The sequence below is a fragment of the Metopolophium dirhodum genome, chromosome 3 (genome assembly GCF_019925205.1).
Source record: "Metopolophium dirhodum isolate CAU chromosome 3, ASM1992520v1, whole genome shotgun sequence".
Taxonomy (NCBI): domain Eukaryota; kingdom Metazoa; phylum Arthropoda; class Insecta; order Hemiptera; family Aphididae; genus Metopolophium; species Metopolophium dirhodum.
This window is the reverse complement of record NC_083562.1, coordinates 16306015-16329221: the sequence shown is the minus strand read 5'-3', so window position 1 is coordinate 16329221 and position 23207 is coordinate 16306015. Positions and strand designations below refer to the sequence as shown.

Sequence of the window (23207 nt, the reverse complement as noted above, 5' to 3'; positions counted from 1 at the left end):
TTTTTTTATAATTAAATTAAATGATTAATCATTGAATTTGATCTCCAAACAATGACTTTGAACGGATACTGCGTGTAAAATCCTATATTATGTCTAAATATATTTTATAATTTATTATGTTTATTAATATTAGTAATTTATTTTTCAATTAGTTATACGGTAGATGGAACTAATTTACTTAATTATGACATCAGCGATGATGTTATTAAACTAATAAATAATAATTAACTAAATTATTTTCATTATCTAAGGTTATAATGGTAAATAAGTCGACAAAGGCCAGTTTCTTTTATAAATTGAATAGGTATATTGACTAGTTTTGTTGAAGGTGCGATTCTTATAGAATTTCTGGATGTTGATTTTCGTATCGTAATTCGGTATAAGTACTATCGTAATTTGAGAAGTATGTGTTGGAGATAATGTACCACAAGCTGGGTATTGAGGTGGATCTTCTTTGGTCATGATGCATTCGTGGGTTATGCGAGTGTGGCCTATTCGAAGGTGGTTAATGGTTACTTCGTATTTTCTTGATACTATAACGGCCTAAACCACGGTATGATGAACTAATTAATCCATTATTTTTTAAAATAAACCATTGATTTTCTATTCAATTATGTGATTGGATTTATTTAAATTTTTTAAATCGTAGTCTGATTTAAAGCATAATTTTAATCCGGTAGCCTCTTTAGCTTTTTGGTCAGTTTTAAAATTTCCTATTATGCCGTCATATCTATAAATTTATGAAAGAGATATTCTATTTTTGCAATAATATACTTTTATCAGAGACAGTACCAATTTGTTTGACATTTGATGTTTCTATCATTTAATATCATGGATAAACCTAAATTTTGATGCATGAGTATAAATATTCGTAATCAGAGTACAAGTGAAGTAATTCACGAAAAATGCTTTTATAAATGTTTATATTCGTGGTATATTAGTTGTTAATAGGTAGTGTGTTTTACTGTTTTAAATTAATTAGATTGTTATTAAATTTCCAATAACGTATCATTTTATGGGAATAATCAAATTAGGTCCATTTTTGTGTACATTTTGAAAACGGTAAATTGAATGCCGTGAAAAAAGGTTACGAAGAGGCTAGCAACTTGGATCTCGGCTGCTACCACTTACCTACTTACAGGCACGGCGTCAAGGGGTGGCAAGGTGGGGCTCTAGCCCCCCCCCCCAGAAAACAGATCAGCCCTCTCACCAGCCCCCGCCCACTGAAAAATATGTACGATATAATATAGTCATAATACATTATTTTTAAATAAGAGCCACATCAAAGAATTTATGAAAAATTCCTTTTTAGTTTTTAAAAATTTTTGATTTATGAAATACTTTTGTATTTTCGAAAACTTGTGTATTAAGTTTTTGCCGTTATAAAAACTGTTTAAATATTTTATACGGGCGTGCGACGTGGCGTATCAATGCGTCAACAAGCAACGCCTGACTTACAGTCTATTTTTAAATAGGTAGAAAATAAATAATAATATTAAAATTAGATTATTACATTCGATAATCCTATGTTTGTATATTTGTTATATGCAACCGATTACAATTGTGTTTTATTTTTAAAGCATTTGGGACATTTTATTAGATTATTACATGACGTAATTTTAGAATTATTTATTATGTTTATATTCGATACGTATACGCTTACACACTACACAGTGTATACTGATATAAGATATCAGTGTATTTGAGTGTCGTGTACTCGTGTGTTTTTTAAAAAAATTGTTTTTTTTTTATTTATATTACTTATATCTAATTCTAATAATTTCAATATTATAAGATTTTCAATCATTTACTGTATGGTGCATAAACATATATTATATAAAAAATCAATATTTAGCTTATTTAATAATATATTTGTCACAACTAAAAAAATTGAGGAATAAATGAAATTTATTATTTGTCCAACGAGAAAAAAATTTACTACAATTTCAATAAAATGTGTTTTTAAATTTGTAAAATAAGAAAAAATCTTTTATTTATTTATTATTACCTTTATTGAGTACTAATTACTCGATGAAAATAAACAAATAAACGTATCCCAAATCATTGCATTAAAGATGATTGAAACAAATTCATCTGTTCATTACTAAACACATCCTTTAATTTATATTTATGAAATGTAGGTTAATAAAGAAATTATCATGTTATCATTATGAATATAGTTGTTGAAGGTCTGTGATTAAACATTTTCTTACATATTACATAAGGTATAAAAAAAATATTTGACATTATTCTTAAAACATTTTTAACTATTCAAAAGTTTGTATAATATATTATCTGTTTAGACGTTTAGAGCATACAATATAAAACGTATAAACTATATAGCTAATAGCTATATTATGTTATATGGTACGAAAATATTTATATTTCATTTAAATAACCTCAGCATTTGTTGAAACAATTTTAGCCCATGTAAAAAAAATATTTGCCCCACTCTGCCCCCCTGGAAAAAAATTCTAGTGCCGTGCCTGTTTACCTACCTACCTACCTACCACAGATGGTACAACAAATGGTAACGAATCATATCATTCGTGATTAAACTGACGCCGACATCGCTCACAGTTTTTATTAAATATTCATGTTACCTAGTTTTTCCATTAGTTTTTTGGCTTTACCAAATGTATTATTTTGAAAAATTATAATTTTATGACGTCAGGCACAAAAAAAAATATTATAAAACATTCATTATTGTAAAATAAATACATTTATTACGTTCTGCATATACTTATTTTTGAGTCGAATTAAATTGACTGGTCTGGGAATTGCCAGAGTGAACAGACACGTAAACACGCCTATCATAGACACTCGTTCTAAATGTTTAGTATGTAAGAACAATAACTATGTAAGTCGATTCTGACTCACTGCCACTGCCCTAATTTTCAGCACTGCCTAATATTTCAGATTGTTAACTACGATAAACTTTATTGTTTACTAACCACGGGGTACAACCCACCAATCTAAAAATAAATCAAATAACATTTCAGTGCACATTAATAGTGTATGGAATTACCTTCAAAGTTTAATGTTGAACATAATAATATGTCTGCTCCTAGAGGCATCCTCAGAGTATTCAGATGTAGGTACACAACAAAAAAACCACATTGACATTGACTTGCTCGGAATCTAAAATAACAACTAACAAAGATTATCATACAATACAAATCTATTAATAAATATTAAATCTATCGTCAGAAACAATCAACTTATCACAAACACACTATCGATTAGTCAATATACCCGGTACCTATTCAAATTTATTGAATTTTTATAAATCCATGGATAAGTTATGTTTTACGATTAGAAAATAAAAGTCTCGTGATACGCATTCTCTCAGACAAAACTGACCATAGAGTTTTATTATTTTTTTCAATCGGTCTTCATTATTCCATGACATTACCACGTCTGAGATACATTTATTGATATATAATAATTAGTCGATACAATAAAGGATCGACTTTCTGAACGATGAACTTTTTATTTCAGAGTAGTCTCAATACATCTAAACAACAAAACTTCAAAATCAATAGGTATTACTACTGCTATATTATGGAGTTAGGTAGGTATCATTAGTGAATGGAAATAAACATTTATTTGTTATAATACAACTTAACTTTAACATGTCGACGTGGCCACACATGTACTGTGGCTGGTCTTGGAGGAGATAATATCGAGAATTAAACGGAAAATCCGCACGATTTGAAGCTGCGACTCACGTGCCGGACTGACGGATGCGTTACAGTGAGCCACAGCGATATTATCATATCAAATTCGATATTCTCCCTCTTGGGCCAGAGTGGCAGTGGGTACGGTTGAGGAGAGAACACAGACGCTGCTGCAGAGGCCGTGTCAGACATAATAAATATCCACCACAGACGTAGGTACCTCTATGCGATGTGACTCAGATTTCAGAAGTTTTAAAGCATATAATGAGTCTTAAGACAATTACGAATAAAGTATAACGAATAAAACAAGTATGCATATTACAAAAGTTACAGCAGCTGTCAGCTACAAAGAAGAAATACGTGTCTGAGAAATTAAATTGTATTAAACTGCTATTTGACTTTGTACGTTTGTCGTAGGTTATGGGATTTTGGTTTATTTCTCAATGTAGTAAACGGAATTTAACCAAAACTATTACAGAGCTTCTGACGAATTTCGCTTGGTTTTACTGCCTTAATATACACATTGTTTTGTGTTAAAGACGAAGAGACAGAGAACAACAATATGAGTATTGAATAACCAATGAATATTATTATATACTATAGATCCATTGAAAACGTAACCAGCTGCTAACAGTTCAATATTTTTGTATGTTATTTAAACAAGTCCAAATGAAAAATAATGATGAATTATGTAGAATATTATAAGTAGGTTATGTAGAGTATATTGCGAACAATAACTTTTAGAAATTATTCCTTGTTCTTATTTAAGTTAAATTGATTCACGTTATTCAGTTTTAAACATATTTTATACACGCTATTAGGTATATTACATCATGACTAATGTTCTTAAATCTTAATCACATTTACCTATTCATTATATTATTAATATGTCATAGTATACAGTTTTCAGTTATTGAGTTGAACTCATATTATAATATACACTCAGGCAGTGCGACAAAAATGTAAACACAAACAGACATAAACCACAGTTTTTGTTGACTACACAATATAAATAAATTATGACAAGGAAAACAAAAGTAGGTATATGTCAAAGAAAATTGTGCAGGGATCCTCTATAATATTATCTCACTTAATGTAATCTATATTTTGCTATTATACATTTGAATTGCATTGAGTAATTATTTTATCAAATATCTTATTAAAAATCATTCTTACAATTATTATTATTATAGTTATAAGAATTATTAAATTTAAAAAAAAAAGTTTTTAATCGGAATTGAGTTGTGGAAAGCAATTATTTACGCTTTTCTATTAATTATAATAAATGTATTTGTGTCATTTGTTTTATTTCAAAGTCCATTATATTTGTTCATTTTCGATTCACTTGAACTATAAAATTCTATTGTACCTAAACGAATTATATTCCACATAGTATACATTTCCAGGGATTAAAAATAAATTTAAAAAAATTGAATTATCTAGTTTTGAAAAAAAAAACCACTTCTTGTAATCTATTAGCATATAAAAATAGTATAATTGAATCGGCTATATAATTACTTCGTTGTTAAATCCAAAAAAATGTGAGTAGATGTATAAATAATAAAAATATTACTAATGTTTTAATAGTAAATAGTAAATATAATAATCCATCGGTAGCTAAAACTGATTTGACCCTACTTTAATGTATTACCAATTTATAATAGGGACATGTTAAGATGTATTAGCTAAAAATAACTCTGAAAATATAAAAAGTTATTGACGAACAATAGCATCATATATATATATAATACAAGAGTACACAAAGATATGGGTATAATATGATGTATCTAGGAGATTTGCCTTAGATAAATGTAATTGCATCGGAGAGTTGTCAAATCCTTAGGGTACCTCATATCATGCTTATAATAATAATAATATTATATACATATCAATATAACAAACCTTAGTATAATGCACAATTTATTGTATTATTAAGGTATTATAATCGACCATGATAATCTAATAGCCACCGTATCATAATATTATATCACACACGGACTCGACCATTCCACAGCATACGTATGTAAAGTACATGCATTCCAAGTGCTCCAAATGGAGATAAAAAACCTCGCACAAATACCTATCGTAATAGTATACAACTATTAATTTCTCAGTATTTTCCCTGTTATCTATTCTTAATTTTTTTATTTTACCCTAAATAATTTCAACCAGTCACCCCTGGGCCTTTTTATTTCATTCCCTTTTATTATAATAGGTATATTAATTTACATAATACGCACAAAAGATTTTTGTTTTGTTACTAACCAGTTGTTTTTCTTTAACTTATTAAGATTTCACCAGGCTGATACTTAATTAAATTTTTTTTTCAAGTCATCCAATATATAGAATAATATGTTTTTATCATAAAGGAAATTCTATTTATTCAATTACAAAAGTTTAAAAAGAATATTAAGTTTTTTAAACATTGTTTACCTTTTATTTCATTATATTATTAAATCTTAACGTAAAACCTAAATTTTTATAAGTTAATGAATATAAAGAAACCTGTATAATATGGTATTTAAAACTTTATTTTTTTTCAATATATTACTGAAACTAAACAAAATTGAATTAATTATTGTAAGCATTCCATTGCGAAATAAAAATTAATACCTAGAACCTAATTATAAACTAGTTAGGTACCACAGTATCACAAACATTTATTGATACACACCATTAATGTAAAAATCATAATATATTGTAATGCATGGTTCTGTGTTGATATAAAATATATAAAAATTATACAATTAATTTTATCAAAAAATTAATTATTAACAGTAGTTCCTCAAACTTTTATCGGACCAACATTATTTTTTAGCATTTTAAATTTCAAGAAAGGCAAATAAATCGTTAAACAAACACAATCTTATCTTCTAAGTGTTTGTTAAACGTTAATTACATTTCTCACGATCCGCATATTAATTACATAAATCATTTTGGGTCGTCACAGATGGTAGTAAATTTCTTGAAGTATATTAGGATATATTTGCTAAAATAATGCATTACATTTGTCATATTTTTTTTTTAAAAAATGGAATTGTTTATGTTTTGTATGAACGATTTTATTTTGTATGTAAGATTTTTTTTTATTAATTTGAATATATGAAAGCAGTATTTTACCTAAGTATATATTAATGCAAACAATGTTTAAAGATAAACAGTTAAGTAAATATAACACCAGTTTTAAACAATAATATTATAAAACAAAGCAAATCGAATAATTATTTTAGTTCGGTGTATTTTAATAAAATATTACTGCTCCATATTCAAGTAATTAGACTATATTTTCAGTTGGAAATTGTTTGAATATCATGTACAAAAGCTTAAAATTTTAATTACGAATTTTTAAAAATGGTCGTTGTATTTTTTTAACTCTACATTATTTGTATATTGAACAATTCCATATTAAAATATATAACAATGGTATAACTAAAAAAAAAACCGTTAAACTGTATATTAATTTTTTTAAATTTAAAATTATAAAAATAGTATTGCATAAATTAGTTATGAAACGTACATAATTAAATACGAATGTTTGTATCTTTTATCCATATTAAAAAGTTAATTATATTTGTGATTATTTACCTATGTTTAAAATATTCACGTAAGTTAAATTAAACGATATAATATTTTTTTTTTTAAATTAGAACATATAAAGAAGTCCGTATGATTGTCTGGACGAAATAATTTAAACTTAATATGTAATTATTATTTCAATTGAAAATTATTTAGAGCTATTGAAATGAAAGTCACGTACAGAACCCAATGGTTTTCTTTCGTAGATTTTATGTGATTTTTTTTTACAATCCTAAAAGTCGTATTTTATCGATGTGTTAAATCCAATCCATAGGATAAATGGTCATTAATGTTAACCTTGTTTTATTGTATGCTAGACCCATAACAGATAGTTATCGATTCAATTAGTAAATTTGATGGTAAGAAAAGACTCACTCTGGCGTAGAGTAGATTATATTTTTGTGTGTACCTCGCATTGTTCAAATCCTATAATGGACAAGTTAAATTAGAATTCAATAATAAATCATTATTTAAAAAAAAAATTATTATGAGTTTAAAATATGAGCGAACTTACATAGTAAATTTTGAAGGATTATTAATTATATTATAATAAATATTTTGAGTTTTATTAATTTGGTGGGTTGAACAAGTTTTTGACAATAAATATAGACGTAGGTACTTCAGAATGATGTGTAGTATTTAAAAAATGTATCTCAATATACATAAATAAAAGATGAAAAAGTTCATGTATATATTTGAATTTTAAATTATTACAAAATAAAGAAATCTTTATTTTTTTGTGTAAATATCCAATTTTGTTAAAATTAAGACTTCATAGTTATAAAAAAAAATGTGACTATGTATTTTCGATATTTTATAGCTGCTTTATGAAAAATTTACTGAAAACTTGTTCAAGCTTTTAACCTAGAAACAAATATTTTATAGACATAAATTTAAAATGTCTGTACACATCTCAAAAAGAACCATAATATTTTTAAAAATATGTCATATTGTAGAGAAACGTTTGTAGGTATACCTATTATATTTTTTTTGAAAATTCAAAGTAAAATATAAAAATCAATTATGTTGAAAACTGGTGTGGCGTAAATATTTCCGCCATCCGACTGTCTTTTTTTAGTTTTTCCGTGAATTGTCTTCTTTTAACCATCCACAGAATTAGATTAGGTTTTCTACCAGGAACTACCCTCAATATTGAAAATTGTAGCTTTTTCTGTTCCAATATGTGTCGGTGGACACGAAATATCATTCCACTCAGAATTTAAAATAAAACATATTAATTATTTTACACTTAAATAATGCTGTAATACATCGCTAGTGAAGTATTTATTGAACTGACAACCAAAACAACATTTTGTTATAAATAAGACATTATAATCAGTTACATACAAAAACGATTCGTTCTTTAAACAATGACAAAACAAGGGAAATCTTATATTATAAAAATAAATCGGTTTTTAAATAGTTTTTTTTTACTTTTAAGATTATATATTGTCCACGTGTATTTGCCGCCGATGAATAAATTACGGTTATGATTTAACATACGAGACCAAATTCTATGCCAAAAAAAAAACAAATATAATTTCTTTTGATGTTTAGATTGTATGGAAAATCTGCATGCCATAGGCAAGTTATGGAATTCATATTTTGTTTGATACTCTTGGTAATCGTAATAATAAAATAAAACTACCATATACAGAGAAAGCCTTGTACATTTTTTTCGACACAATTATTTGCAAACAGTTTTTACGTCACCCCTTAATAATGGCTTTGTTCACCAATTTATTTTTCATGGGTATCATTTTACAGTATCTACCAAAAGAATAATAAAGGTTTACAGTATTATATGTATATATATATAAATAATACATACAGGGTGAATCACCAAAGATGCTCACCCCTCGTTAATCTTTTAATAAAATATTTAAATATCTATTCGATTTCTTATTTTTGGAGTTATTAAGATAAGACTTATTTTAACTTAGGTACTTAAAGATCAAATTCTTCAATACTTAGATTTTTAATACAATTTAAATTTTTTTGTATTTTGATATACACTTATTTTTTCTCAAATTAAAAACACCTTTTTTTAATGTAAATTGTTTTTGATATTTTAACATAAATGTAATATCAAATGTATATATTTAGTATAGTTCTTACAGAAAAAAAATTATTCTTAAAATAAAAAAGAAGTTTTATCACCACAAAAACTCCTAAAATTATATAAAATATCCAAGAAGGTATTTTAAAATAGGGTATTTAGATACCTATACTTTAAAATTATAATAATAATATAATTTTAATGTTTAGTTTCAAAAAAATGTGAAAGAGTATGCTTGGTGGTTAACCCTATAAATAGGTTTTTGAGAATTTTCATAATATATACGATAAGACATTATTAAATGTACCTACCTCGTAAATAGATTTTTTACTGAAAATAATATTATTAATAAGCGTCCAAAAATGTCACCCACGTTTGTTGTATACATTGAGATTAATTATAGACAAATTAGGTCAAAAGATTTACGGACACCTATCCGTTTTCACCAGGTTAATACAATAATAATATTAAAGAACGGAAATTAGTTACGCTCCGTGGCGCTTCTTTTCTTCTTAAAAATAAAATATGATCCGGTCAATGTATTTGAATTTAACTCTTACTGACAACATCATTATATAACGGTGCGATGGCGGTGAATAGTTTGATTCATTGCTAGTTGCCACGGCTGTATTCATTTATTAGAGGGAAAATATCGCCGAGTGAAAAATTCCTAAATAACAGTGATCTTTAAAGTCTCGTATATTTCAAGAGATAAGGCACTTAATATTTTTGTAGGTCTTAGTGATTTATTTATAAACGCGGAAAAGCGGAGGGAATCCGACGAACGTCCGTAATCCGTTTGATTGATAGCGAATAATGAGCGTCGACGTCGTCGTCGCCGCGCGCACCAGGGAAATTACGTTTCGTTTTTCACTGCAGTTGTTATTTTGTTTTGTATTTATTTATTTTTCGGTCATCCGTTTGTCCGTGTTTTATTCTTGTCGGAATTAGTTTTGAATTTCGTCCATGTGACATCAACATCCTAATTACAGTGTGCACTTGTATGTTTTGTTTGACTTCAGGTTTCTTGGATGCGAAAACGAGACTTGCATATATTGACGTCCAGCATCCACACGTACACCGGAGACGGGCGTTTCAGCGTCGTGCATCCAGAAAACAGCGAACAGTGGGATTTGAAGGTGGAGTTTGTGCAAAAAAGAGATGCTGGCATATACGAGTGTCAGGTGAACACCGAACCTAAGATCAACTTAGCTGTGCAACTGAACGTCGAAGGTAGTACGTATAACAAATCGATTTTAAATGTATGTAGGTATGAGAATATTTAGCACACATAGTTAGTTGTTAAATAGTTACGTTTGTATATTCGTTTGCAAAATCATTCGATTATGACGCAATAACCATTGCTGGTACACATGTAAGTCAATGAATAATACATTTTAATAATTATTATTGTTTCAAACGCAATCAATACAATATTTCACTATTCCACTCCTCAACCACCAAAGTTTAAGTGATCAACTACTTTAAATCTTAGTTATCATCCAGTACGGTATTACTTAGATTCATCTTGTATGTTTCGATATGGTTTTCAATAACACAATGATAATATAACTATTTTTTTATTTTTTTTTTCATAATCCCATTTATCTAACTCATTAGCTTATGGAAATCTATTAATCATTATTACTCTTATGATCTAGCGATGTATCAATAATTCAGAAGCAATCTTCTCCATATTTTTTTAAGAAATTAAATCTTGTTATTTATTATATAATAGTAATAACATTATTATAACAAATTTTAATACAATCAGCAGTGTACAATTATTTATGTTTGATTAAGCTCCGAAAATAACATACAGTTGCACAGTTTCTTTGATTATTTAACAAAAAATGAAATTGTATTAAAATCATTTAACATTAATCTGGACACATTTTGAATAACAACAAAATAATTAAACATAATTTTCCATTTAATACAAATTATAACCATGCATTATAATTAATTCCAATCTAATACTTGAAATATAATACGTGTGCCTACATCAAATTAAAATAGTTCTGAAAGCTAATAATTAATTTTTTCAAACAATAAACGCACATTTTTTTGAAAAAACGATTGGATTTATAAGCTCTTAGTAGTTTAAAACGGTCGATCTTATAAACATTTACAAAATGTAAGTAGGTTTAAAATGATGATTTTATAATTAATAAATAACTTATTTTAATAAATTAACGTATTTCTTTGAAGTATGAAAATCGAATACAAGAATGTATTATTATAAGAACTATGAGTTTAATTCACTTAATAACAATGAAATATGCATGTACTGATCCACTCAAAAGTAATGAAATATTCACTAAGAATTCTCAAATATGCAAAATGTATTTAATAAAGTTAATTCTCAATTAATTAGTATAAGTATGTATACTATATAGCATGAAAGGTACAAATAAACAATATTTGGAAATTTTCAAAATATAGGTACCTTATATTATAAGGTATACACAAATGTATATTATTATGACAACATAAAAACAAAAATAATAAGCTTAAAAAAGGAAAACTATACCTTGTTAACTTATTTAGTTTACTAAAATATCATTTTTAAATATTATTTACGTACCTATTACATTTGGCTAAATCCATAATATTTCCATATATTTCCAATATACAATAAAAACTTTGAATTGAATGTAGGCATTTCTGGACTAACGTCTAAAATATGAAAAATACAATTTTGTATTTAAAAATGTTAATGTCTTTAATCATATTTATATCTCACATATTTTGAATAATTGAGAATTAAATTTATCAATATGCATAATAATTAAAAACACAGCCATGATTACTATCCATACATCAATATTCTAATTAAAATAATTATTGAAAAATGAAAAACCCCTTAAAAAAATATTAAACGAACTGTAAGAACAAATCTTTTAACTTTCTGGTTGGAATTACGAGACAATTTTAAATGGTCTAAAATAACAATCTCAAAGTATAGACAATTGTTTTTAAAATTAACAATTGCTAATGTTATAATAAACAAACGATATTTGTATTAAATCATAGTAAGATGGATCAAACTAGCAATCTAGTATTTCCAGCTCACAGTATTTACTCAATCCTATTATTGAACAATAATTTATCAACAGTAATTTATATACTTCAAAATGTACCTATATGTTCATTGTACGTTTGAGTGTGAAAAAGGGAAAGAATTGAACTCAATGATACTATATTGACAAAAACCGAAAAGGCATAGATGCATATTATAATATAATATATACTTGTACAGTATTTTTTCGATTCAATCCAAAATAAAATGCTCATATTGTATAGTAAAAAACGATTGTATTATATCTACCCATATACAATAACTGTTGACACATTATTTGTCAATGTCCCTCTTAAATAAACAATTGTGTAGAACTATAGTTCTAAACTAAAAAAAAAATACGTAGGTAAATGTGGAGTGTTTCCCCATGATAATGAAACTATCAGTACACATTTAGATCAAGCTATTCATTTTTTACTCGGTTGTTCTAAAATAAATGAAAACTAATTTATATTTAAAATTAAAAACTATTCATAACTTAAACAAAACAAACTTTTTATTACTTCAGTTTTATGGCCTGTAAAAATTATGCTCTAAGATTTTCGGTGCATCATGGAACAAATACAAATTAACAATTCTCAAGTATTAGGACTATTTAAACTTTTGTTCCAAAAATAGTTAAAATAAACTCAATGAAGAAATATTTTCTATGAAGTATAAAGTTAGTTACAAACAAATGCTGTATAATATCACAGATTTTCAAGTATAAATTTTGATTTAACTAAAACTTATATTATTATGTTCTTCATTTATTATAATATAGAATTATACGCCTAATATTTAAAATATTGAATTTTATACACAATGAAACCTCAATATACCAAAAATTGTCCATCGCTGAAATGTTGTCCGTTATTCAAAAATCAGAAGTTTCCGCTATTCAGAGAGTTCAGCTTGTAGAAAGTTTGTAGTTGGTTCCCAAAAAACGTCCGCTATTGGGAGGTATTTGTTGGGGGAGGTATCACTGTAGTATAAATTATGATCAATATAAAGTTATAGTTTACATATATTGGATTGAATTTTATAAAAACATGTGATTAATACATCCGTCATTCACTCAGATAATATTATGTATAGTATTTTGCTTGAATAATATTAGTAAATTAATTAAAATATGTACTACTTTATGCACGTATTCTTAACAATTTAAATACCTACTATTTATAAAGCAAACTGCCAAAATGTTTGATTACCTAATGTAAATAAAATATAAATAGTTTTTTTTTATTTTACATAGTTTTTTTTAAATAAATCCAATATAATATTAATAGGTTTTTTCCTATAAAAAAGGAAAACAAATATCAACAATTATTAAAATGTATTCGAACTTCAGTACTGAAAGATTTTAAGACCATAAAATCCGTGATCTATTGAGGGAAACGATAGCTATTGTTTACTTAAAATTACTTCTATCACCATTATTTGAGATTACGGTATATTTGTAATAACATTTCCTGAGTGTTTTTGATTATCTGTATTCGTTTAATTATTTTAGGAGTAGTTAGTAAAATTAAATCATACTTTTAAAATTTAACCATCTGTTATTTTAATCCGAACCAAAGCTTGTATCTATAAATAGGAAAAAAAAATATAATTTGGAAGACAATGACCTTATTTAATCATAAAAAAATGTCCGTCAAATGTCATGTTATATAGAACACCAGTAACATTTAAGTAGAAACATAATTATTAATGAGAAAAAAAATTGTTTCGAAATAATTGTCTGGGAAGTGGGTGTTAAAATATGTTATTATGAATCTATATGATAATTTCTTTAAGCATTAATTTTGCACGTAAAAATAACTTTGTAAATTTGTTATTATGATTTAATAACTGCTTTCACCCTTATTTGGTTTCTTTTAGTTGTGACAAGTCTACTTATATTTCATGTGCTATACAAATATTTGTAAAGAATATGATTTGTATAATACAATTCGCATATCATATAGTTTGATAAATTTTAACTTTTCAAAAACAGTGGAAAGTTTTTGTGGAGTTATATTGTTTATTAATTTATTGTTTAAATTTGCATCATATTTTGTGTACATTTTTACCATAGCTTAATTTATGACGTGCATTGTGCATGTGTATAAATTGGTTTTCCTATACTTACGTCAAATATACAATACCTAATCACAATGAGATTGCCATCGTGGCGTACTCTGTACTTAAAATACGCTGGTCCGACGTTATTTAAACGTAGAAATTTAATCAAATAATCATTTGAAGATATTCTGAGTGCTGTAAAATTCAAAGGGCAGGTAACAATACAAAAAAAAATTTAAATCACTCTGTTGATAATAGTATGTTCTTCACATGGTTTTATTCTTGTGGTAATCACACGTCGTAATCGCGAGGTGATTGTATATATTACTTATAATGTACTGAATATCTTGAACAACCATAGATTTCTATAGTACCTACCTATAGTACTAGATAGCGAACTTCCACCATTCATTGAAACCTTCAAGGTTGGTTGGCAATTATATGGTATTTTATATGGCAAATAAGATTGATTATGATTTATCTCGTATTGTATTTTACTATTTCTAAACATGTTGTTTTTTTAAAAAAAATATTGTATATAAATAATTTCACATTTATTATTTTATTTTACCACTAAAAACGATGTTATTCTTAATACATTTTCTATAATGAATGAAATGTTTTGTAAACCGAAAAAATGGCGGCTGTTCATAACCACTGAGCTTCACTAATTTTAATAATGTAAATTATATAGGACTTCCTTATCCAGTGTAGTGTAGAAGTCTGTGTGAACAACACATATTTTACAATTAACATATATATAGTCACCATACAATTATTTTGCGATAATTATGGTATTATATTATATTTGATATATTATACTAATTATATTATAGGTATAGGTATAGGATTTTATTATTTACATACTATGAACCCGTCTGACATGTGTGTGTATTAAAATTTTCCATTGTATAGAAAGAAAAAATTGCAATGCAATACAGATTATAGATGGTTGAAAGAGGCAAGTTGATACGTCTTTATCCCCTATTAGCATTTTTAACTATTTCTATCGCATTAAGTACGTACTTCCGCGAACGAACGATAATAATGCAGGTTGATACTATGGGGATCAATTCACACGATCAACATAACGTATTCATTTCCGACAGTATAAATTATCGCTAAGACTGAACAAAAAAGTATAAGAAAAAAAAGTAGGAATGTTTACACAAGATAACGGTAGAACAACCTATTTCTTGGAGACGAGGTTAGGGTACCATATATCAGCTAAGGTAAAATAAATCCTATATAGTCTGATGTGAAAAATACTCTACACGATGACGTCACGTGAAAATGTCCAAGTCCGGTCGATAAATTAACTGTGTAATAAACTGTATTGTTTTTCTCGTGACGACTCTACGATAACGGTATTATTATCATAAGCACGTCGTCTTAGTGCGAACCACAATATAATAATTTGATAATATATCGACGGGTTTGGCTCATGACTGTTTGTTTGTTGTTGCGTTTCTGTCGTACACAGCTGCCCAAGCCAACATCCACGGGCCACCAGAGGTGTTCGTGAAGAAGGGAAGTACCATCAGCCTGACCTGTTCGGTGAACGTGCACTCGACGCCGCCCAGCTCGGTGGTGTGGCTGCATGGCACCAAAGTAGTGGACTTCGACTCGCCCCGCGGCCGTGGAGGCATCAGCCTGGAAACGGAGAAAACAGAGTCGGGCACCACTAGCAGGTTGCTGGTCACCAAGGCCGGGCTATCCGACACCGGAAACTACACGTGCCAGCCGAGCAACGCCAACACGGCCACGGTGTTCGTCCACGTGCTCAACGGTAAGCCGAGTCTACTGATGATAGATGATAAGATAATTAAACGACAGAGGTATAGTTAGTAGGCTAAATTGAAATAAGGTCACAGAGCCTAGTGGTCTTTAAAGGCAGCACATTGGTTACGAATGTAGCATGCTCCAAGCCTTCCAGGTTACATCAGGTATAGGTAGTACATTAATATTAAATTAGGACCTAATTTTCATACTAAAAACAGTACATTTTTCTTTCCATCGTTTACTTAGGTACTTAGCTTAGCTATAGAGATTTTTTTTGCATTGTCTGTAATCTACAGCCTAACAAAAAAAACACAATATGATTAATTGTATTGAATAAATAATCTGAATAACAACTGTAAGATGATCATTTTAAAGTTGTAAAAATACATTAATATACCTAATAATAGAGTAGCATAATTTTGTTAGTTGACCGATCTAGTGTATTACCGAAATTAAGGCTGGGCCCTACTTGTTAACCAGTAAAAACGTGTAACCCAATTAGTATAAAATTTTAATATCGGGTCCAAACCAGTACAACTGTACAAACTACAAGTATGTAGTGTTGTAAGGTAGTAATTTATATTATATTATATTGATAATTGCACGGGTGATTGTAGGTAAACTCCTCTGTGGGGCAATAAGTAGATAAACTCTGGGCATTGTTCATTAGTACCAATTAAAAAAAAAAAAACACTACCAATAATTAGTTTGGAAAGACGTCTAGACCATTTTTTTTTCAAATTTAAGTTTCAAATTCAGTTAACACTGGCATTACAATAATATTTAATAAAAAGAGTTGCTTAAATATATAAAAAAACTACCTAATAACTAATTATTATATAAATTAACAATTTGTTCAATAAATGGTCTAAATGGGTTTTAAATATGATTTTTTTCCCGGACTAAAACGTGCTTTTTCTTTAAATTCCAAAAGTCTAATGTCATTGCAAACAGTATAATTTATTGTTGTAAGTTTAATTTATATATTATAACTTGATTATGACACTTAAATTGAAATGTTTAAAAACCACAAAAAATGTTAAGAGCCTGAGGCTGACAAACTAAGTATTCACTATTCAGCTATTATAATATAATATATATATATTAGTTGTATAATTCTGTAGAGTTCAATATAATAGAGTATATTTAATATTTTTTCGATGGAAACATTATAATTATAGTATAAAAGTAATTAAAGTATTTCAATTGAACTAAATACTTAAATAATGTAAGTATTAAAACATGAATAACTTAGACAATTAGTATGAGTGATACGTATTTTATTATCACTTTCCAGTATATATATATATATTATTTAATATCATGAAATTAATATCTACGATAGAGTCTTAAGTTACTAAAATTAATTTTAATAAGTAATTTGTTTCTCATATGTTGGTTATCATTTTCATATCTTGTAAACTGTCAAACTGATACAATCTCTTGATTTTACCTAGTATCCTTTACAATTTATGGCGTTTGATCTTAAATCATTCTTTGAGTACTGATTTCTTAATGTTACCCTTTAATAAAAAAAATAAGGAAAAACCATTAGTTACGTCTCTTTTTTCAGGCTCTTTTTCAATTAATACGCGAATAAATACCAAATAAATATTTCATACCATAGAATTGTATTTTTAAAAACCACAAACTGATGCTTTCAAACTTATTTATAATATATATGACTACTAAATTAATCGTGAGCAACCCAATCTCTGTAATTAATATCGTAATAAAAATTATAAATTATTAAAATTATTTATTTATTATCAATATACTGTGACTTAAAATAATTGGAATAGTTATTTTTCTAAATTAAATAATATTATAACAAAAGAATAAACAATGTTCGTATATTAAGTAAGCTTACTGATATTTATTTTACAATGAAACGTACTTAATACCGGTAAATAATTTATTAAAATATTTATTTGCGTTATAACTAATATAAGGTATTTACTAAAAACATTATATTTCACCAATTTTTGGTAAAATAAACTATTTTCACAAAATGTAAGGCGTTATATTCTTTTAAAATTATAAATTAATATAAATTAATATAATATATTAATAGCTACTAACGTATATTACAAATGTCCTATAAAAGTCTAGAACATAAATATTTTGGAACTGTATAATAAATAAAAAATTGTTTCAAGAAATATATTAAATATTCAATTCTTTATAACAGGAGTATTTTGAAAATAATTATGACATAATATTTTATTAATTTCATTTTCTGATTCCTACTGCAATTCACGCAGCTTGATACGGTTTGTAACAACAGTTATCAACATATATATTGAAAACTATTTTTAATTTTTCTTATTTCATACATTAAAATTAATGTTTTTTTTCAAAACTATGATATTTAATATAAAATAAATAACAGACTGGTTTTAACCTAAGTGGAGAAAAATTTCAGGTGCTATAATATCGATTTATATCCGATAGTTCCCATAGGTAGTGAATATGATACGCACAAATCACTAGAAACCTATTTATTTACGTATTTTGAGAGGTATTTTATACGATAAGTGCTCGAAATATAATATCATATAGACTATATAGGACTAAAACTGATTTAAAAACACTTCCCCGATAGTAAGTAGTAACTATCTATATTTTCAACAAGATTTTTGTAAAATATATAATATTAACCTTGATAAATATGAATCGTCAAAAACAAATTTAATTTTCCGATGATAGTTTATTATACTTATTGTACTTCTTATGTACATTGTACTCATAAATTATATTGCTTAATTATTGTGTGGGTATAGTTAGTTTTTAAATATTAGAATCACACTATTCATGAAAATTATCATTAGTTATTGAGAGGTATAGTATTTAGAATATTTGTTATAACAACTTTATTCATTAAAAAGTATCTTTTATCATTTTCTTTTTAATACATATAAAGTTAACTATAATTTATCTAATTTATATGACGTATATAGGTACATACAAAATCAGTAATATTATTCATATCAATAAACTTTATTTTCATTATATCATATAGCCTGATTCTTAAAGTCCAAAAGTTGTGTATAAACTGAAGTATTATATACAAATAAATAGTCAAGAGGTCATATTTGGTTTCTTCGACGTACGAAATATTTTAGTATCTTTAATAAATATGATGAATAGAGCCACAGCTAGTTTGCGTAAACCATTTTTTACAACATTCACATACTGTAACTACGTGTCCAATATCATAATTTATAACAAAAAACTTAAAATGTACTGGGTGCTTAAAAAAATTTAAATTCAAATAGCATGCAGTACGCAAAGCTTTATAAACTATATTTATTTTTTCCACTCAATTCTATAAATATATACAATATACAATATACATATTTAATATATATATATATATATGTTAAGTCAACGTTTGCTGCAATTTTGTTTCACTGTTATCGATGTCACGAATCCTCGGCATATGTCTTTACACTCCATCCGAAGAGTGCTTCTTGAATATTGAAATGACTCGTGCATATGAATAATTGATGTGTTTTCACTTTTTTTTTGTTCATCTATAGGTGAACACCCTGCCGCAATGCAACACGGTGAACACGGTGCAGGTTCCAAACTAGCGGCATGGTCTTGGACATTAACCATGGCTGCATTTGCCTTGTCTTATAGATGATGTTAAACAAATCATTATAATGTTGCTGCTCATACTCTAGCGAGATAAACAGAGCAGTCAATTTTCCACGGAAAAAAATCTTATAACAATATGTTTAATATTATTTTTTTGTTATTAAAATTATTATTTATTATTTAATTTGTTTTCTGTTCTAAATTTAAATCTTAGCATGATTTTTTACATTTTTACAATTTATGGCATTAAATACTTTGACCATAGTATTGTAAAGGAATCATCAGACACTAAATAATTATAGTGACTGACTAATTATACTCATTTTATGTAAAATATTCATCCAATATGTATTTATAATTTTTAACATTCAAAAAAGTTCAAAAAATGTAAAACTACACAATTTGTTACTAACAGAATCATTCCCTTGGCTTTAAAAATAATAACACTAAATATGATCAGGTTGCATATTTAAGTATATAATATTATTATATAGACTATACTATTATAGAGTGAACCTAAAGTTGTTTAAAAATATGAATTTGTAATGCCAATTTTGTTTTTAACTATTCAACGTCAATTCAAATCACAGTAGCTTGCAATAAATTGTTATTAGTTGCTAATACTCAATAAAAATTTTAATATTTTAAATTTTGATCTTTTAAGTCAAAGTATGTGTACTATTTGTACAAGGAGACCCTTAAATATCAAAACACTTGAAAGCAGCTATGATTGGAAATTGTTTGTATCATACATTCGCGGTTTTTTTTCTAAGTACCTACAATTAATAGCATATACAATGAGTAGGTAACACGTCGTAGTAGGTGCCTAAGATTTTTTTCTTTATTATTTTTCCAATTATTGTTATTTATTATTTCACACGTTCAATTTGATTGAATGATATAGCTTGCGGTAAAATGTAACTATAGTTTATTTTATTTCATTTTTTATCATAATAATTTAGCAACTAGTGTTCACAAACACCACGCAAATACTATTTATCAGGTAATAAATATGATTCTGTGAATTTTTTTTCAATTTTGACCAAAACTTCAGAAATAACCAAACATAATATATTATATTAACAAGCTGTACCACTTAACATAAATTATCCATTTTCTTTTAAAATAGTATGAAACACCATTTCTAAAAAAAAATTATTTAGTGTTTAAGTTTAATTATATACAATATATATGACACATATTTAAATATTTGTTTGTTTTCTATGATTTAATGTTAAACTCGTTAATAGAAAAATGGTGTGTTATTCATTGTATTTATGTTTAAATTATATCATTGCACAATACGTAATTAAGTTACTGACAAAACAAATTAAACAGAAATTGAAATATTTATATATAAAGTAAAAGTTATCATGCTCTTTTAATGATCTAAAACTACAATATTTAGACTTACTTAATGTAATGTACAACTTATTGGTTTTTAAACTTTAATATATAAAATAATTTTTAAAATTAATAATTTGTTTATAATTATAAAACTAACGATAAATGGTGTATTAAAGTTCACAATTTGTTCTTAGTTTCTAAATATTTGTTATGTACATAACGAAGTTACGTTTATAAATATATATGTATATCACATATAATTATATAAAATATGTATATGTTACGGTAAATTGTGTTAAACGGAAAATAACATTATTTTCTGGTAATTAACGTTCCTGTCTACTTATCAAATGCCTATAGGTAATTATCGTTAGGTATGTTATATCAGATATTCAAGTGAATCCTAAATTATATAAGTTGAAACACAATACGCAGGTATTTTAATTTAAAACAATGTATTATAATTATATTATATTATAACTTATTTGTTTTTACTTCCGTGCCATTTACAGTTGCACAACTTGTCACTTATTGTTGCAACCATTCTTGCTATAGCAGTCATAGTACCCTTGAGGGCCCACAACACTACCATTTTCCGGTCCACGAAAGAACGACCAGTTTTCGAGCATTTAGACTGACGGTTTACTCGAAGCTAACTCGATCAGTCAAAGGCAAACTGTATTATCATTTACTAAAAAATCAAGAAAATTCCCACATTTGTAGGCAAACAACGTTAATGGCCGGCAAATAACGTTATATTCCGTCGTATACTGTAACATACATTTATATGTATATATACATTATACATTACACACATTTATAGAATTGGAATCATACTTTTAGTGAAAAAAGGTGAAGTATATCAGTTACCTTAGTGTTTAGATATAATTGCTAACGTAAAATAATTGTATATAAGTTAAATGTAAATAAAACCATTATAATTCTGTCAGTTTTTAATGTTGATGTATATTATTATTACTATATAGTGCAATAATGATCTGAAATTAATCCCATTCCTGAATGTCTATGTAAATTTAGTGTCATTATGTAATTTTAAAATAAAAAAATATTATTATATTAAAGTACGTTGTTACTTATTTAGTTATTTTTTGTAGCTTCCTGTACAGCAATATTACTATATCTATAAAATAGTTTCAAATATAACAATACCTAAGAAGGGTAAGTAAGATATAAACGCGTTTATAGATTAATTTCTGATTATAGATTAAAACATAACATAATTGAAAAACATTTGTGACAACATATTAACGAAAAATATTTTGAAAACTTTAAATGTCTATAAATAGCACAAAAGGCTATAAAAAAAATTTAAGTATTTTCATCGATACCTCTGTCGTATTTCCATACACGATATATAGCCTATAAAAGTGCAATAGGTAAGTGTTTACAGTTTATTAATTATAAAGACAAATACTAAAATTATTATGTTTATGAAAATTGTATTTAAAAAATTGTCATGTCAAACATGTTTTCATAAATCTTATCAAAAGTAAACATTTGATAGGATTTATAATTTATATCACCGAAGGTTTTGAAATATTTTAAACTTGTGTCATCAAGTAAAATAGTCAGTGTAGAAGATTACGCTATTTTATATTTGCAGGTACAAACTATAAAGGTTATTTGTGTAGTATTCATGTAGATCAAATTTGGTCGTTTAAGTGGATATTATCAATTGGAATGTCTGTTTACTAAAATAGAAAAATATTCACGTTAAATTATGAAAAGTGTTATGTTATAATAATATTTCCATCATGCACTCATTTTAACAAACATCGATGACATGGAAATATATTTCGACTTTAAACTTTAAAGTTACTTTTATTTTATATTTTACTTAAAAAAAACTTGTTTAATTTTTAAATTTAAATGTATAGCGGATTTACACAGTATAAAGGTCTAAATTCAAATATTACTTTTCTTAATAATTTGGGGGAAAAATAAACAAAAAAAATTAATGGAGAAAAATCGGAAATTTTATGCAAAACCAGTTTTTGTTAAAATCGGATTT

General features: G+C 26.5%; 1 protein-coding gene across 4 annotated transcripts in view; it reads left to right on the top strand.

Annotated features, from left to right (window-relative positions):
• Window positions 1-22257, top strand: part of LOC132941597 (zwei Ig domain protein zig-8-like) — a 295382-nt gene extending 273125 nt beyond the window's left edge. For 3 of the 4 annotated variants that reach the window (XM_061009720.1, XM_061009723.1, XM_061009722.1), the window contains exons 4-6: window positions 10338-10551; window positions 15927-16232; window positions 19768-22257. In XM_061009720.1, coding sequence (XP_060865703.1) covers window positions 10338-10551; window positions 15927-16232; window positions 19768-19874 — 627 coding nt within the window. In that variant the 3' untranslated portion in view covers window positions 19875-22257. The remainder of the gene's footprint in view (window positions 1-10337; window positions 10552-15926; window positions 16233-19767) is intronic. The other variant, XM_061009721.1, reaches the window with a different exon arrangement.
• Window positions 22258-23207: the final 950 nt, after the last annotated feature.